The 12,311-nt window shown below is 37.8% G+C and overlaps 1 protein-coding gene across 6 annotated transcripts in view; it reads left to right on the forward strand.

The window, feature by feature from the left end:
* ZFX (zinc finger protein X-linked) overlaps window positions 1-8,132 on the forward strand; it is a 40,438-nt gene extending 32,306 nt beyond the window's left edge. For 2 of the 6 annotated variants that reach the window (XM_027535254.1, XM_027535256.1), the window contains exons 5-8: window positions 122-265; window positions 707-859; window positions 1,389-1,529; window positions 2,376-6,062. In XM_027535254.1, coding sequence (XP_027391055.1) covers window positions 122-265; window positions 707-859; window positions 1,389-1,529; window positions 2,376-3,559 — 1,622 coding nt within the window. In that variant the 3' untranslated portion in view covers window positions 3,560-6,062. Of the gene's footprint in view, window positions 1-121; window positions 266-706; window positions 860-1,388; window positions 1,530-2,375 lie in introns of all 6 variants that reach the window. The other 4 variants (XM_027535253.1, XM_027535257.1, XM_027535255.1 and 1 more) reach the window with 3 other exon arrangements.
* The last annotated feature ends 4,179 nt before the right edge of the window (window positions 8,133-12,311 follow it).

Below are 12,311 nucleotides of genomic sequence, written 5' to 3' on the forward strand. Positions count from 1 at the left end.
GAAAATAACCTTTTAAGCGAGGATTCCAATATAGCAGTAGAAAAGTATGCAAATGTAATAAGTAAAACAAGTGAAAATGAAGTTTTCACATAGATTCTTGAGCTGTCATCTTCCCTGATAGGTGGGACTGTAGACATTGTGGAGAGTGAGCCTGAGAATGATCATGGAGTTGAACTACTTGATCAGAATAACAGTATTCGTGTGCCAAGAGAAAAGATGGTTTATATGACTGTCAACGACTCTCAGCAAGAAGATGAAGATTTAAGTAAGTAGGTGGCCTTTTTGTGGGAGAGAATTTTTGTTCTTGTAGCTCTTTTTTTTTAAAAATATGACCAGTAACTGGAGGAAACAAGTAGCAGTATTATAGAGACTATGATTCTGCTGTATTCCAAGAGAAACATCAATGACTTACTATGTGTGCTTAGAATATGGCTTTAAAAACAAATTATGGAACTGTATTCAAAATCGTATAATAAACCATAATGGAAAAGAATATGGAAAGATAAAGAAAGCAAATTATGTTAAAAGCCAAGAAATACATGATTCATTCAACAAATATTGAGTGCTTACTATGTGAAAGCTGTGTTCTAGGTATATAACATGTGAACCTTCTTTCTACTTGTCTGTTAACCGAATTCACGTGAAAATATCTTTCCTGTGATCTCTGTAAACGTGGTCACAGAAGTTTCTAAAATTTTCTACTTAGATGTTGCTGAAATTGCAGATGAAGTTTATATGGAAGTGATTGTAGGAGAGGAGGATGCTGCTGCCGCTGCAGCAGCCGCTGCCGCCCATGAGCAGCAGATGGATGACAACGAAATCAAAACCTTCATGCCGATAGCATGGGCAGCAGCTTACGGTAAGTCCTGTTGCAGCTCTTGGGATTGAGTTGGTTCTTGAACGTGAATTCATGATTAAAAACAGTTTCTGTGGTCTTAGGTTTCACAAATCTGAAATACCAGCATCCTGTAAGGGTTATTTGATTTGAATAAGAATAGAGGAAGATTATAAAGTCTACTTTTTGTCTTTATTTTTAAGGAATTTCCTTCATGTGTATATCATGTAGAAGGAAGTAGTGCAAGAAGTACACAAGCTTTCAAGCTGAAACTTTGCATCTTGATTATATGTGGCCCATGACTTTACAGTTTGGGGAGACAACAAGAGAGTCCATGGGGCAAAATGCTGACATATGTTTTTTAGATATGGAAGCTAGGCATTTCTTACAGTCTTGCTATAATAGATGTGGTCATAAAACCCATTACCTAGAATGGGGAATTTCCGTCATTCATGAGTATCATGGCTTATTTTCGTTGTTATAGTTAATAGAGTCCCTAATTCTTTATAATTTATAATACTTTATAATTTTGTTTTTTAATGCACATTGTTAGGTAATAATTCTGATGGAATTGAAAACCGGAATGGCACTGCAAGTGCCCTCTTGCACATAGATGAGTCTGCTGGGCTTGGCAGACTGGCTAAACAAAAACCAAAGAAAAGGAGAAGACCTGATTCCAGGCAGTACCAAACAGGTGAGGGCATACGAGTTCCACAGCGCAGCGTGCTTTGCGAGCTCTCAGATGAAACTCTAGTATGTATCCTTAAAGGTGTTGTGATGGCATTTTAGCTGCTAGACCACATAGAGTTTTTGTGTATTGAATTTAAAAATATAATTTTAAGAATTCAGTGATATTCATGAATGATTTCCTTGGATTAAAAACAACAGTGAGTGGATCAAATGTAGATTTAAAAAATTCAAAACTTGGGTGATTTTTATGTGGCTATGCAAAGAAATCCCTGAGATATGTTTATAAGCATTAACTTTTTTTAAAAAAATGAACGTATTTAAAGAATCTGATTATGTCAGCATAAAGCAGGAATAATTTACAGAGCAGCAGGACAAGTACTTCAGTTCATGTGGCATATTCCTGTCTATTCTTACATGCTGATTTGCATACTAAAATTTTTTAGACATCTTTAAGCTTTACTGTAAATTGACATGTTATGTTGTTAAGAATAACCAAAACGGCAATTGTGATTATGAAACTTTTTTATCAATAATTTTCCACCGATTTCTTAATTGGTATAGCTTCAGTTGCTAGTTGGTAAAAGTTACATATTTATTTCATTTATTTTTTCCAAGCTGAAGGGAGTGAGATTGGTACAGTCATACTGAGTGGAGTTTTCAGACCAGGTACCCTTCATGATGAGGCTGCTAATCTCTTATGTTGAAAAATTGTAAAAGGAATGTTAAGCAGCAAGTAGCCTAACATAGGAGTACTTGCCCAGTAATGTTCAGAACACACACTTTAAATTCTTGAAGAAACCAAAACAGAACTTGGTTTGATCACTCATGCTCCTTTCTTTTCCTTTCTTAGCAATAATTATTGGCCCTGATGGACATCCCTTGACTGTCTATCCTTGCATGATTTGTGGGAAAAAGTTTAAGTCGAGAGGTTTTTTGAAAAGGCACATGAAAAACCATCCTGAACACCTTACCAAGAAGAAGTACCGCTGTACTGACTGTGATTACACTACCAACAAGAAGATAAGTTTACACAACCACCTGGAGAGCCACAAGCTTACCAGCAAGGCGGAGAAGGCCATTGAATGCGATGAGTGCGGAAAGCATTTCTCTCATGCTGGGGCTTTGTTTACTCATAAAATGGTGCATAAGGAAAAAGGAGCTAACAAAATGCACAAATGTAAATTCTGTGAATACGAGACAGCTGAACAAGGGTTACTGAATCGCCACCTTTTGGCGGTCCATAGCAAGAACTTTCCTCATATATGCGTGGAGTGTGGTAAAGGTTTTCGTCATCCATCAGAGCTCAAAAAGCACATGCGAATCCATACTGGCGAGAAGCCGTACCAGTGCCAGTACTGCGAATATAGGTCCGCAGACTCTTCTAACTTGAAAACGCATGTAAAAACTAAGCATAGTAAAGAGATGCCATTCAAGTGTGACATTTGTCTTCTGACTTTCTCAGATACCAAAGAGGTCCAGCAACATGCTCTTATCCACCAAGAAAGCAAAACACACCAGTGTTTGCATTGTGACCACAAGAGTTCGAACTCAAGCGATTTGAAACGACACATAATTTCAGTTCACACAAAGGACTATCCCCATAAGTGTGACATGTGTGATAAAGGCTTTCATAGGCCTTCAGAACTCAAGAAACATGTGGCTGCCCACAAGGGTAAAAAAATGCACCAGTGTAGACATTGTGACTTTAAGATTGCAGATCCTTTTGTTCTAAGTCGCCATATTCTCTCAGTTCACACAAAAGATCTTCCGTTTAGGTGTAAGAGATGTAGAAAGGGATTTAGGCAACAGAATGAGCTTAAAAAGCATATGAAGACACACAGTGGCAGGAAAGTGTATCAGTGTGAGTACTGTGAGTATAGCACTACAGATGCCTCAGGCTTTAAACGGCACGTTATTTCCATTCATACAAAAGACTACCCTCACCGTTGTGAGTACTGCAAGAAAGGGTTCCGAAGACCTTCAGAAAAGAACCAGCACATAATGCGACATCATAAAGAAGTTGGCCTGCCCTAATAATACTTCGGCAGACTTTTGTAGAGATGTTGGCTTTGAAGCAGAAAAATCGTTTTAAAAGCCAGTCAGTCTCGTTCACATACAATACTGTATATTGATTTATGCTGTGTACAAATAGATTTATTGCTTTTAGTTGACTTTTTTTTTTATATTTTGTTCAATAGTGTGTTCTGAATTCTATTCAGTTTGTTTAATAAATGGGGAAAAGCAGCAACAAGCAAGTTGCTTTTAATAAAGTAATCCCTGATTCTATACTGAATTTTTCTATCTTAGAAGTTTTATATTTATTTAAATATTTACCTTGCTTACCTTGATGGTACTCTTCTAAGACCATTTAACTTAAAGTTGAGGTAATTTTAGATTGGTAACTCTGAAAGTACTCATGTTGACTTATTTTTTCCCATAAATTTCTCACAATAAAATTGTCAGAGACATCTACTAACATAAACGGGAGATTTTATGGTCAGGTCTAATTATCCTAACATGGAAGTCATTTACTCTTCTTGTTTAATATTTTCAGACCACGTGACAATGAAAGTTTTCATTCGAGCTTTTGCGTCCCTGGCATTGCTGAGTGAAGAGCAGTGGCTGGGTTCGGGTTTACCTTTCGTTTTGTTCAGCAGACAAAATATCCTTTCAGGGGGTGCTTTCTTTGGAGTATTTACACCTTTTGTCAGCATAGCAAACTTTTAGAAAGCTTTACTGAAAATTTTTGCCTGATCCTGTTGTATTTTGTCTGTGCTGCTTTGTGTTGGAATGATTGTGTGCTACAAATGAGACTTACTGAGGACTGCATTTGGAATCTCCTAGAGGTAATTCGTGGCTCATAGGATCTTTTGCAACTTTATATATGTAAATGTACCCTGACTTATGTATATGCACATATATATGACATGTATCATGTGTATCGTGTGTATTGCTTATTTTACATATTTATACACACAATCCCAGTTAGTAGTTGTTTAAAATCTATAATAATGAGAAGTATTAAATTTACAATAACATGAAAGATGCAGGGATGCATGAGAGAGCATTTTGTAAATCATGCTCTTTGGAGAGACTACTCAGGTGAAGAATTAGAAGGAAAATAAGGACACTAGTATTTTTAAAGAGTAAAGGTATTTTCTTTTAAATATCTTTGGTAACTGAAAAATAGAACTTAAGATGTTTCTACATAGAATGTTTTCATATAACTTCAGCTTCATGCCTTTATATTTTTCTGAAAAGCTAATGAGTATCCAGATATATACTCCCTCAGTTCTCTCTGAGAAGCCCGTGAGGGGACTCTGTGTCACCAAGTGAGGGGACTAAGGAAGCAGCGGTTCCATGTACCACAGAATGGGTGCTAATTACGACTTCAACTTGGCAAGTTGAGACTGCTCGTTACTTCTCCGTTACAGCTAGCAGCCTTTCAAAAACGTAACACTCACGTTGGCTTTGATTAGAAGGTAAAGGTGTATTCTCAGTGCATGAGAAAATTTTGAGGCCTTATTTGGAATATCACCAAGTCTTTCACAGTTGTGTTTTTCTTTAGCAGTTAACTTTTTTTTAACAAATAGATATGATTCAGGGTCATAAATACATAGAATGTACTTGGTTACTTAGAATTTGGTTAAGGTGAATTTTGGAGAACAGAAAATAGGTTTTGGGGTCTCGCTTCCCTGGTGGCTCAGAGGTTAAAGCGTCTTCCTGCAGTGCAGGAGACCTGGGTTAGATCCGTGGGTCGGGAAGATCCCCTGGAGAAGGAAATGGCAACCCACTCCAGTACTCTTGCCTGGAGAATCCCATGGACGGAGGAGCCTGGTGGGCTACAGTCCACAGGGTCGCAAGGACTCGGACACGACTGAGCGAATCCTTAGTACATTGGCTGTTGACACATGAGTATCTGGCACATTGTGGGAGATTTTGGAATTTCTTTCCCCACTTGTTAGCTGCCTTGCCACTTCATTATGGTGCTCTATCCCCTTTGTGCTATTAGGTTTTTAGCTTTCATCTTTGTCTTTGCCATTGATACGTCTTTGCAAGAGTTATATTTTTAGGGTTAGAAATCTAATAGTGTTTGGCAAGCCTCTGAAGTGCTAGACTGATTGAGTCCATTTCTAAATCAAGTGCTTTAGGCTGGTACAAACACCATCCTTGAATGCCAGTGAAAGCCAAGGCATAGAAACGCCTGTGCCCTTTTGCCCCCCGTAACGTGCTTTTTTTTTTTTAAGTAACTAACAATTTCGTGATTCATTGCCCTGCAGTACAGTTGAAAGCTCTGTCTGTTTTTTTGTGAGAACCTTTAAAATCTCCCTTAATTTCTATTTTTCCCACAAATAATGTAAAAGAAAACACTTAAAGTAGAAATTTGTTAATTTTAAAACATCCTGTAAAAATTAATACAGAAAATATAATTGGTCATTTATATTTTTTAAAACTAACTGAAAGATAAAGAACACAACAATTTACACACTTTATATTTCTCTTACACGGTCTGGAATCATACACCATTCTTTTCTTTTTAAAGCACAATATTGAAACCTTTAAAAGGTATTTAAGGGTTTGGTCAAGTGAATATGATAAAGTGTATTTGTCTGTATAAAGAAAAACTGAAATCGTAGTCACTGTTATGTACTGACATTAGTTACAACCTAGTTTTAATTCTTAAAATGATTTTGATTAGCAAAGCTAAAAGGATGTTTCAGTTAAATGTTTTAAAGAGGTACAGATTTTTACAAGGACATAATATAAGTTATTGTTCTGTAGAAATATCCTATTAAATATTGTATGTCCCTCCCTCTGTACACTTTGTAAAAAAAGTAAAATACATAAAAAGAAAATCATATAGGGATGTGTGACATTATTGTAATTGTGTACTTGAGAATAACGTGCAAAAATAAAAATCAGAATATTTTCCTGTTAATGTTTAGTCTATTTGATACCAGTACTAAGTTAATGCTTTTTCTTAAGGGAAAAAAAAAATGTACAGTTTTTGTAAACCCAATAAACATCAAAAGCAGTGGATTATTTTCCTTTCCCCATTTCTTAATTCCTTACATGCCGCAGCAGAATGCACAATGCTTGATCGCTTTGAATTTTGTTACTTGGATTTAAATACTACTAATATTTCAGGTCTGCAAATTTGCAAGTAACATTTCAGAGAAGTTAAGAGGTGACTGGGAAGTCTTTTGATGAGCATGTCCTTGAAATTCTTATTTACTTTTATCTTCATAAAGGATTTGTTTTATTAGCATCTCTAATTCCCCCAAGATAAATTTCCCCACGCACAAAATGGTTTTTGAGAGCACTTAAAGTTTACTTCAGCATCAGTCCAATAGCACATTTAGTCAGTGGGGTTGTCCGTACCTCCACAGCAGAATCCCTGCCCTAGAGTTACCCCTTTGTACACAGTTGGAAGGCTTTAGTAGACATTAACATCCTAGAGAACAGTCATTGTTATAATAAAAATCAGAAGTCAGGTAAAAGTTATCAGGAGTCAGAAGAAAATAAAACAGATTTGAGTCATCTTTGATTTTTAAAGATGAGAGCTTATGTAACTGTTGGAACAAGTGTTTCTCTAATAGTTGAAACACTAATCAAAATTTGAGGTAAATGATTAAGAAGATAGGTGAATGTTACTGTCTAGAGCCATAAAAAAGACAAAACCACGCCATGCTGAAAACTGAATCACGATAGAACCCCTGATGGATAACATCTTACTTGTCTGATCCCAACCACAGACAATGTATTGCTCTCTTCTCTGGGAACCTCAGTATTAACAATTTCCTTTATTTCTCACAAATTCTAGGATTCATGTAAGGAAAAGCTTTATGAGTAGTTGAAATCTTACAAGGGTGATAGTACAGGGCAGTGGTTTTGAAAATGTGGCCTGGTAGCAGTGGTGGCATTATTACCTGGACTTGGTCAAAAAGATGCAAATTCTCAGCCCCACCCTAGATTCACTGAATCAGAAACTGGGTGTGGGACCCAGTCAGTGACTTGTGTTTTAACATGTCTTAACATATGACTTTGATGCATGCTCAAGTTTGGAAGCACTGCTTTAGAGCACTTGAGGAACTTTATAAAGATTACTGGTGCATTAATTTTATATAGCAGACAACACACACACATGCCCTAGAAGGAAGCAGTGATGGTGAAATGGGACTCAGTTTATACGTTCACTTTCATACCACTTTATACCCCTTTTGAAATGTGAGCCTGTCAGTAAGTCTATCTTTTAGTATACATGTAAATATCCTGCATGTACTTCATAAATCTTGTATGGCCTCTCCAAAGTTACATTCCTCAAAAGTAAATAGAATTCACAGGAAGGTTCAGCAAGTAAAAAAGAAAGGCTGAAAAAAGTGTGTTGAATTGGCCCAGCAGTACTTAAGTAATTCATATCTGAAAAACCATTTTGCCACATATGCAGCTGTTAAGGTCACATTAAGTTTGCCCTTTTGGATTTTGTTTTATCTTTTGTGTATGTATTGTTTGCCTTTTTCATAAAATAACTCTTGGATTTGTTATATATTGTTCCTGTTATTTTTGACACCTTTGCTATTGTAAATAAATTCCTATTTTTAAGTTACTCTAGTGGAGTGTTGCCTGTAGACAAGGTCTACACACACACATACATGGACACGAGGCTTAAATCACACAGTTAATAAATCCCCAACACGGTACTAGATGGAAGTAATGTGACTCCTTCAGTAGTTCATCACTTCTAGGCCCGATGAAAGTACCACTGTTATACCTACATATAGCATCTGTACCTGCTCAGACTTCAGAATCTTTTTCATGGCCTCTGATGGAAATTCTTAGTCAACTAAGTTGGAGGTCAAAGTAAAAAAAATCAAGAATTATTTTCCTTGATTTTTCCTATTCTCTTGGTCTCAGGTTACTTGTGTTGCTGATACTGGTGAACACAAAGGATTTGGCGTTGTAGTGATGTGCTGATACCATAGAGCCACAAGGGAAGTTCACCGCAGAAAACCTACATAGTACTTCTGGATGGTCTTTGTTCACTGATGATGTGAATTACTCAGAAATAGCTAAACCCATTGACAAAAATGGAATAGTTAGCTAGACCTATATTTTACTTTTCAAGAGAGGCCAATTTCTGCTTTTCTTTCATGCTTGTGTTTGACTTTAAATGCAGAACCCATTTCCCTTTGCCTGAGCTCTGAAATGAGGGGAGGTATTCCAAAGCTATCTGATGGAGTTTGGGAGGTTCTAATCACATTGAAAATAGAAGAAACCACCCACACTGGGTATGTGGCTTCATATCGTAAAAGCTGGATTGAGAGACCCAGAGGCTGAATCTTTTCCTCCATCCAGTCTAGGCCTTGAATAATGCAGCCAGTCACTTGAAAGTGTGGGGTTCACCTTACCCTCTGAGCTATAGAGAGACAGCTTGGTCCTCTACCAAAGAAATGCAACAACCATCTTCCCCACCCTCAGGGGAAGCAAAGAAAAGTTCCCTTAAGCCAGTCTCATAAAGTAAGGGTTAGTCCAATTCTGGGTTGCCCTCTGGCATTAGCCCACTAGCAGAGGTCTTTGCTTTTGGCCTTGCATATTCCTGTTGGTTTTTCCTCTCTTGAGGTAGTTGTGACAGACTTTGAAACATTAAGTTCCTATTTCTCCCAGGCCGGTATGCTTCAAGTTCTCTTCAGAAAAAAAAAATAGCTTTTAAAGGGAACATGTATTAAACTATACAAAGATGGATATCTTGCAAGTTATTTTTATTGTATGTGACCCACAATACACTTGCTTTATTAAAGGGCTGTTCTTTGTTTTCTTCCAATCTCAGTTGGTAACGCATAAATTTTGTGTTTTGTAACCACAGCATTGATTCTGTTGTATGTTTAGTGATTTTCTTTTCAAACATCAAGTATTTCTGTAACTGTTGTTTGACTTAAAAGATTTTTTTTAATGCACATTCTTTTTGGAGAGACTATGGAAAATTCAGAATGGTACAGAGAAGAAAGTAAAATGCCTTTCCCTCTTACCCCATTACCCAGAACATTGGTGGTGGTGGTTTAGTTGCTTCAATTGTGTCCTACTCTTGCGACCCCATGGACTGTAGCCTGCCAGGCTGCTCTGTCCTTGGGATTTCCCAGGCAAGAATGCTGGAGTGGGTTGCCATTTCCTTCTCCAGGGGATCTTCTCCACAGAGGGATTGAACCTGCAGTCTTCTGCATTGGCAGGCAGATTCTTTACACTGAGCCACCTGGGAAGTCCCACCCAGAACATCCTTTAAAGGAATCTTTACTGTGTGATTTCCCTGGTGATCCAGTGTTTAAGAATCTATGTTCAGTGCAGGGGATGAAGCTTGAGTCCCTGGTCAGGGAACTAACATCCACATGTCCTGGGGGCAACTGAGCCTGCGTGCTCTAGGGCCATGTCGTCAGTCGTATCCGACTCTTTGCGACCCCATGGACTGTAGCCCACCAGGTTCCTCTGTCCCTGGGGGTTCTCCAGGCAAGAATAATGGAGTGGGTTGCCATGCTCTCCTCCAGGGGATCTTCCTGACCCAGGGATCGAACCCAGGTTTCCCGCATTGAGGCGGATTCTTTACTCTGAGCCACCATGGAAGTGCGCTAGGGCCGGTGCAGCGCAGCTACTGAGCCAGCGCACTCTAGAGCCTGTGCGCCACGATGAAGACAAAGCACAGAGAAAAGAAAATCTTTACTGAGTTTTAGTTTTGTTAAATTTTTAAGTTATAAAACACATGTTATTGTAACATGCCGTACAGTACAAAATAAGTATAAAGGCAGCTTAATGATGTCATCTCTACACTTCCTTCAAGCCAATTTTCTTGAGGTAATCATAGTTAATAGACTATATGCCTTCCCTTCATGCTCATACAAAACTGTACAAAGGTAAATATGTAAACAGAGCAAGAGGACATTTGGAGGAATGTAAATTTTTTTTTGACCAAAATAAGACTGTGCATCTCTATAAGTCACATAATATATCTGTCCCTTTGGGAAAATAGACTGAGCTCTATCTCATTCTCTTTAACAGCTGAAAGACTTGCCAGAGATTGTACCCACCATAGTTTAGTCAACTTAGATACTATTAAAGCACCTATTCATCTTTATATATTTTTCATAGACCTAGCTACTTTACCACATGACAGTCTCAATTCTAATTTGTTTTAGTAGTCTTGAATTTCTACGTTTGCAGTCATATTGCAAAAAGATGTCAATTATTTCCATTTTCTATTTTATGTTAGCTAGAACTTCTAAAACAATGCTGAATACTATATATATTACAGCAGACATTTCTGTGTTACTCCTGCTTTTAATGGCAACAGTCCAGTATTTAACCACTTAGTATAATGTTGGTTTTGGAAAACATGTTTATCAAAGTTAGTTTCCTTCCACTATTATTTTACTTAGAGACTTTATTAGGAATAACTAATGTTATCAAATATCTTTTAGCCACATATTGATACAGTTACTGATTTTCTGTTTATTTGTTGATGTAATGAAGTATACTGAATTACATTGATAGGTTTCCTAAAGTTAAACCAAATTTGCATTTCTAGGATAAAAGTACCCTACTTATGAAATTTTTATTGTCCTTTAAATATATTGTTACTTAAAATTGGCTAGTATTTTTTAAAAGAATTTTTGTATCTGTGTTCATAATTTTGGTGTTTCCTTGTTTTGTATTGTTGTCATCAGGTTTAAATGTTAATGTAAAACTAAGTCCATAAGATAAACTTGGAAACTTTTCTATAATCTCGATAGAACTCAGTCGTGAAAGCATTTGGGTCTGCTGCCTCTTTGTAAAATGGTAGGTTTTTACTTTAATGATCTCTTCTATTTTAACTGGCCCACCAACTTTTCTTCTTAAATGCATTTTGGTATCTGTATTGCCATGGGAAATCATCCATTTCTTCTAAATCAGTACTCTGCAAACATTAATGTGCATTCACATCACCTGAGGGAGGTTGTGAACATGCTTATTCTAATTCTGTGGGCCTGATGTGGGGTCCAAGACTCTGCATTTCTTGCATGCTCCATGGAGATAGTGATGCTGGTTCATGGACCATATGGTCCAAGCCCACTAAGAATTCAGTGGTTTTCAATTTTGGTCAAACATCAGAATCACGTGAGGCAGCCTTTGTCCCACCCAGTGCCCAGGCAACGCTCCAGACCAATTAAATTGGAATCTCTGGGAGGGACTTCAGTTCAGTTCAGTTCCGTCGCTCAGTCGTGTCCGACTCTTTGCAACCCCATGAATTGCAGCACGCCAGGCCTCCCTGTCCATCACCAACTCCTGGAGTTCACTCAGACTCATGTCCATCGAGTCAGTGACACCATCCAGCCATCTCATCGTCTGTCGTCCCCTTCTCCTCCTGCCCCTAGTTCCTCCCAGCATCAGAGTCTTTTCCAATGAGTCAACTCTTCGCATGAGGTGGCCAAAGTACTGGAGTTTCAGCTTTAGCATCTTCCTTCCAAAGAACACCCAGGACTGATCTCCTTTAGAATAGACTGGTTGGATCTCCTTGCAGTCCAAGGGACTCTCAAGAGTCTTCTGCAACACCATGGTTCAAAAGCATCAATTCTTCGGCGCTCAGCTTTCTTCACAGTCCAACTCTCACATCCATACATGACCACTGGAAAAACCATAGCCTTGACTAGGCGGAAGGACTTAGGCATCAGTAATTTTCAAGTTCCTCAATTGATGACAATGTGTAGCCATGGTTAAGGACCACTTTTCTAGATTTTTCTATTTATTACCATAAAGATGTACG

The sequence above is a fragment of the Bos indicus x Bos taurus genome, chromosome X, assembly GCF_003369695.1.
Source record: "Bos indicus x Bos taurus breed Angus x Brahman F1 hybrid chromosome X, Bos_hybrid_MaternalHap_v2.0, whole genome shotgun sequence".
In the NCBI taxonomy this organism is placed as follows: Eukaryota; Metazoa; Chordata; class Mammalia; order Artiodactyla; family Bovidae; genus Bos; species Bos indicus x Bos taurus.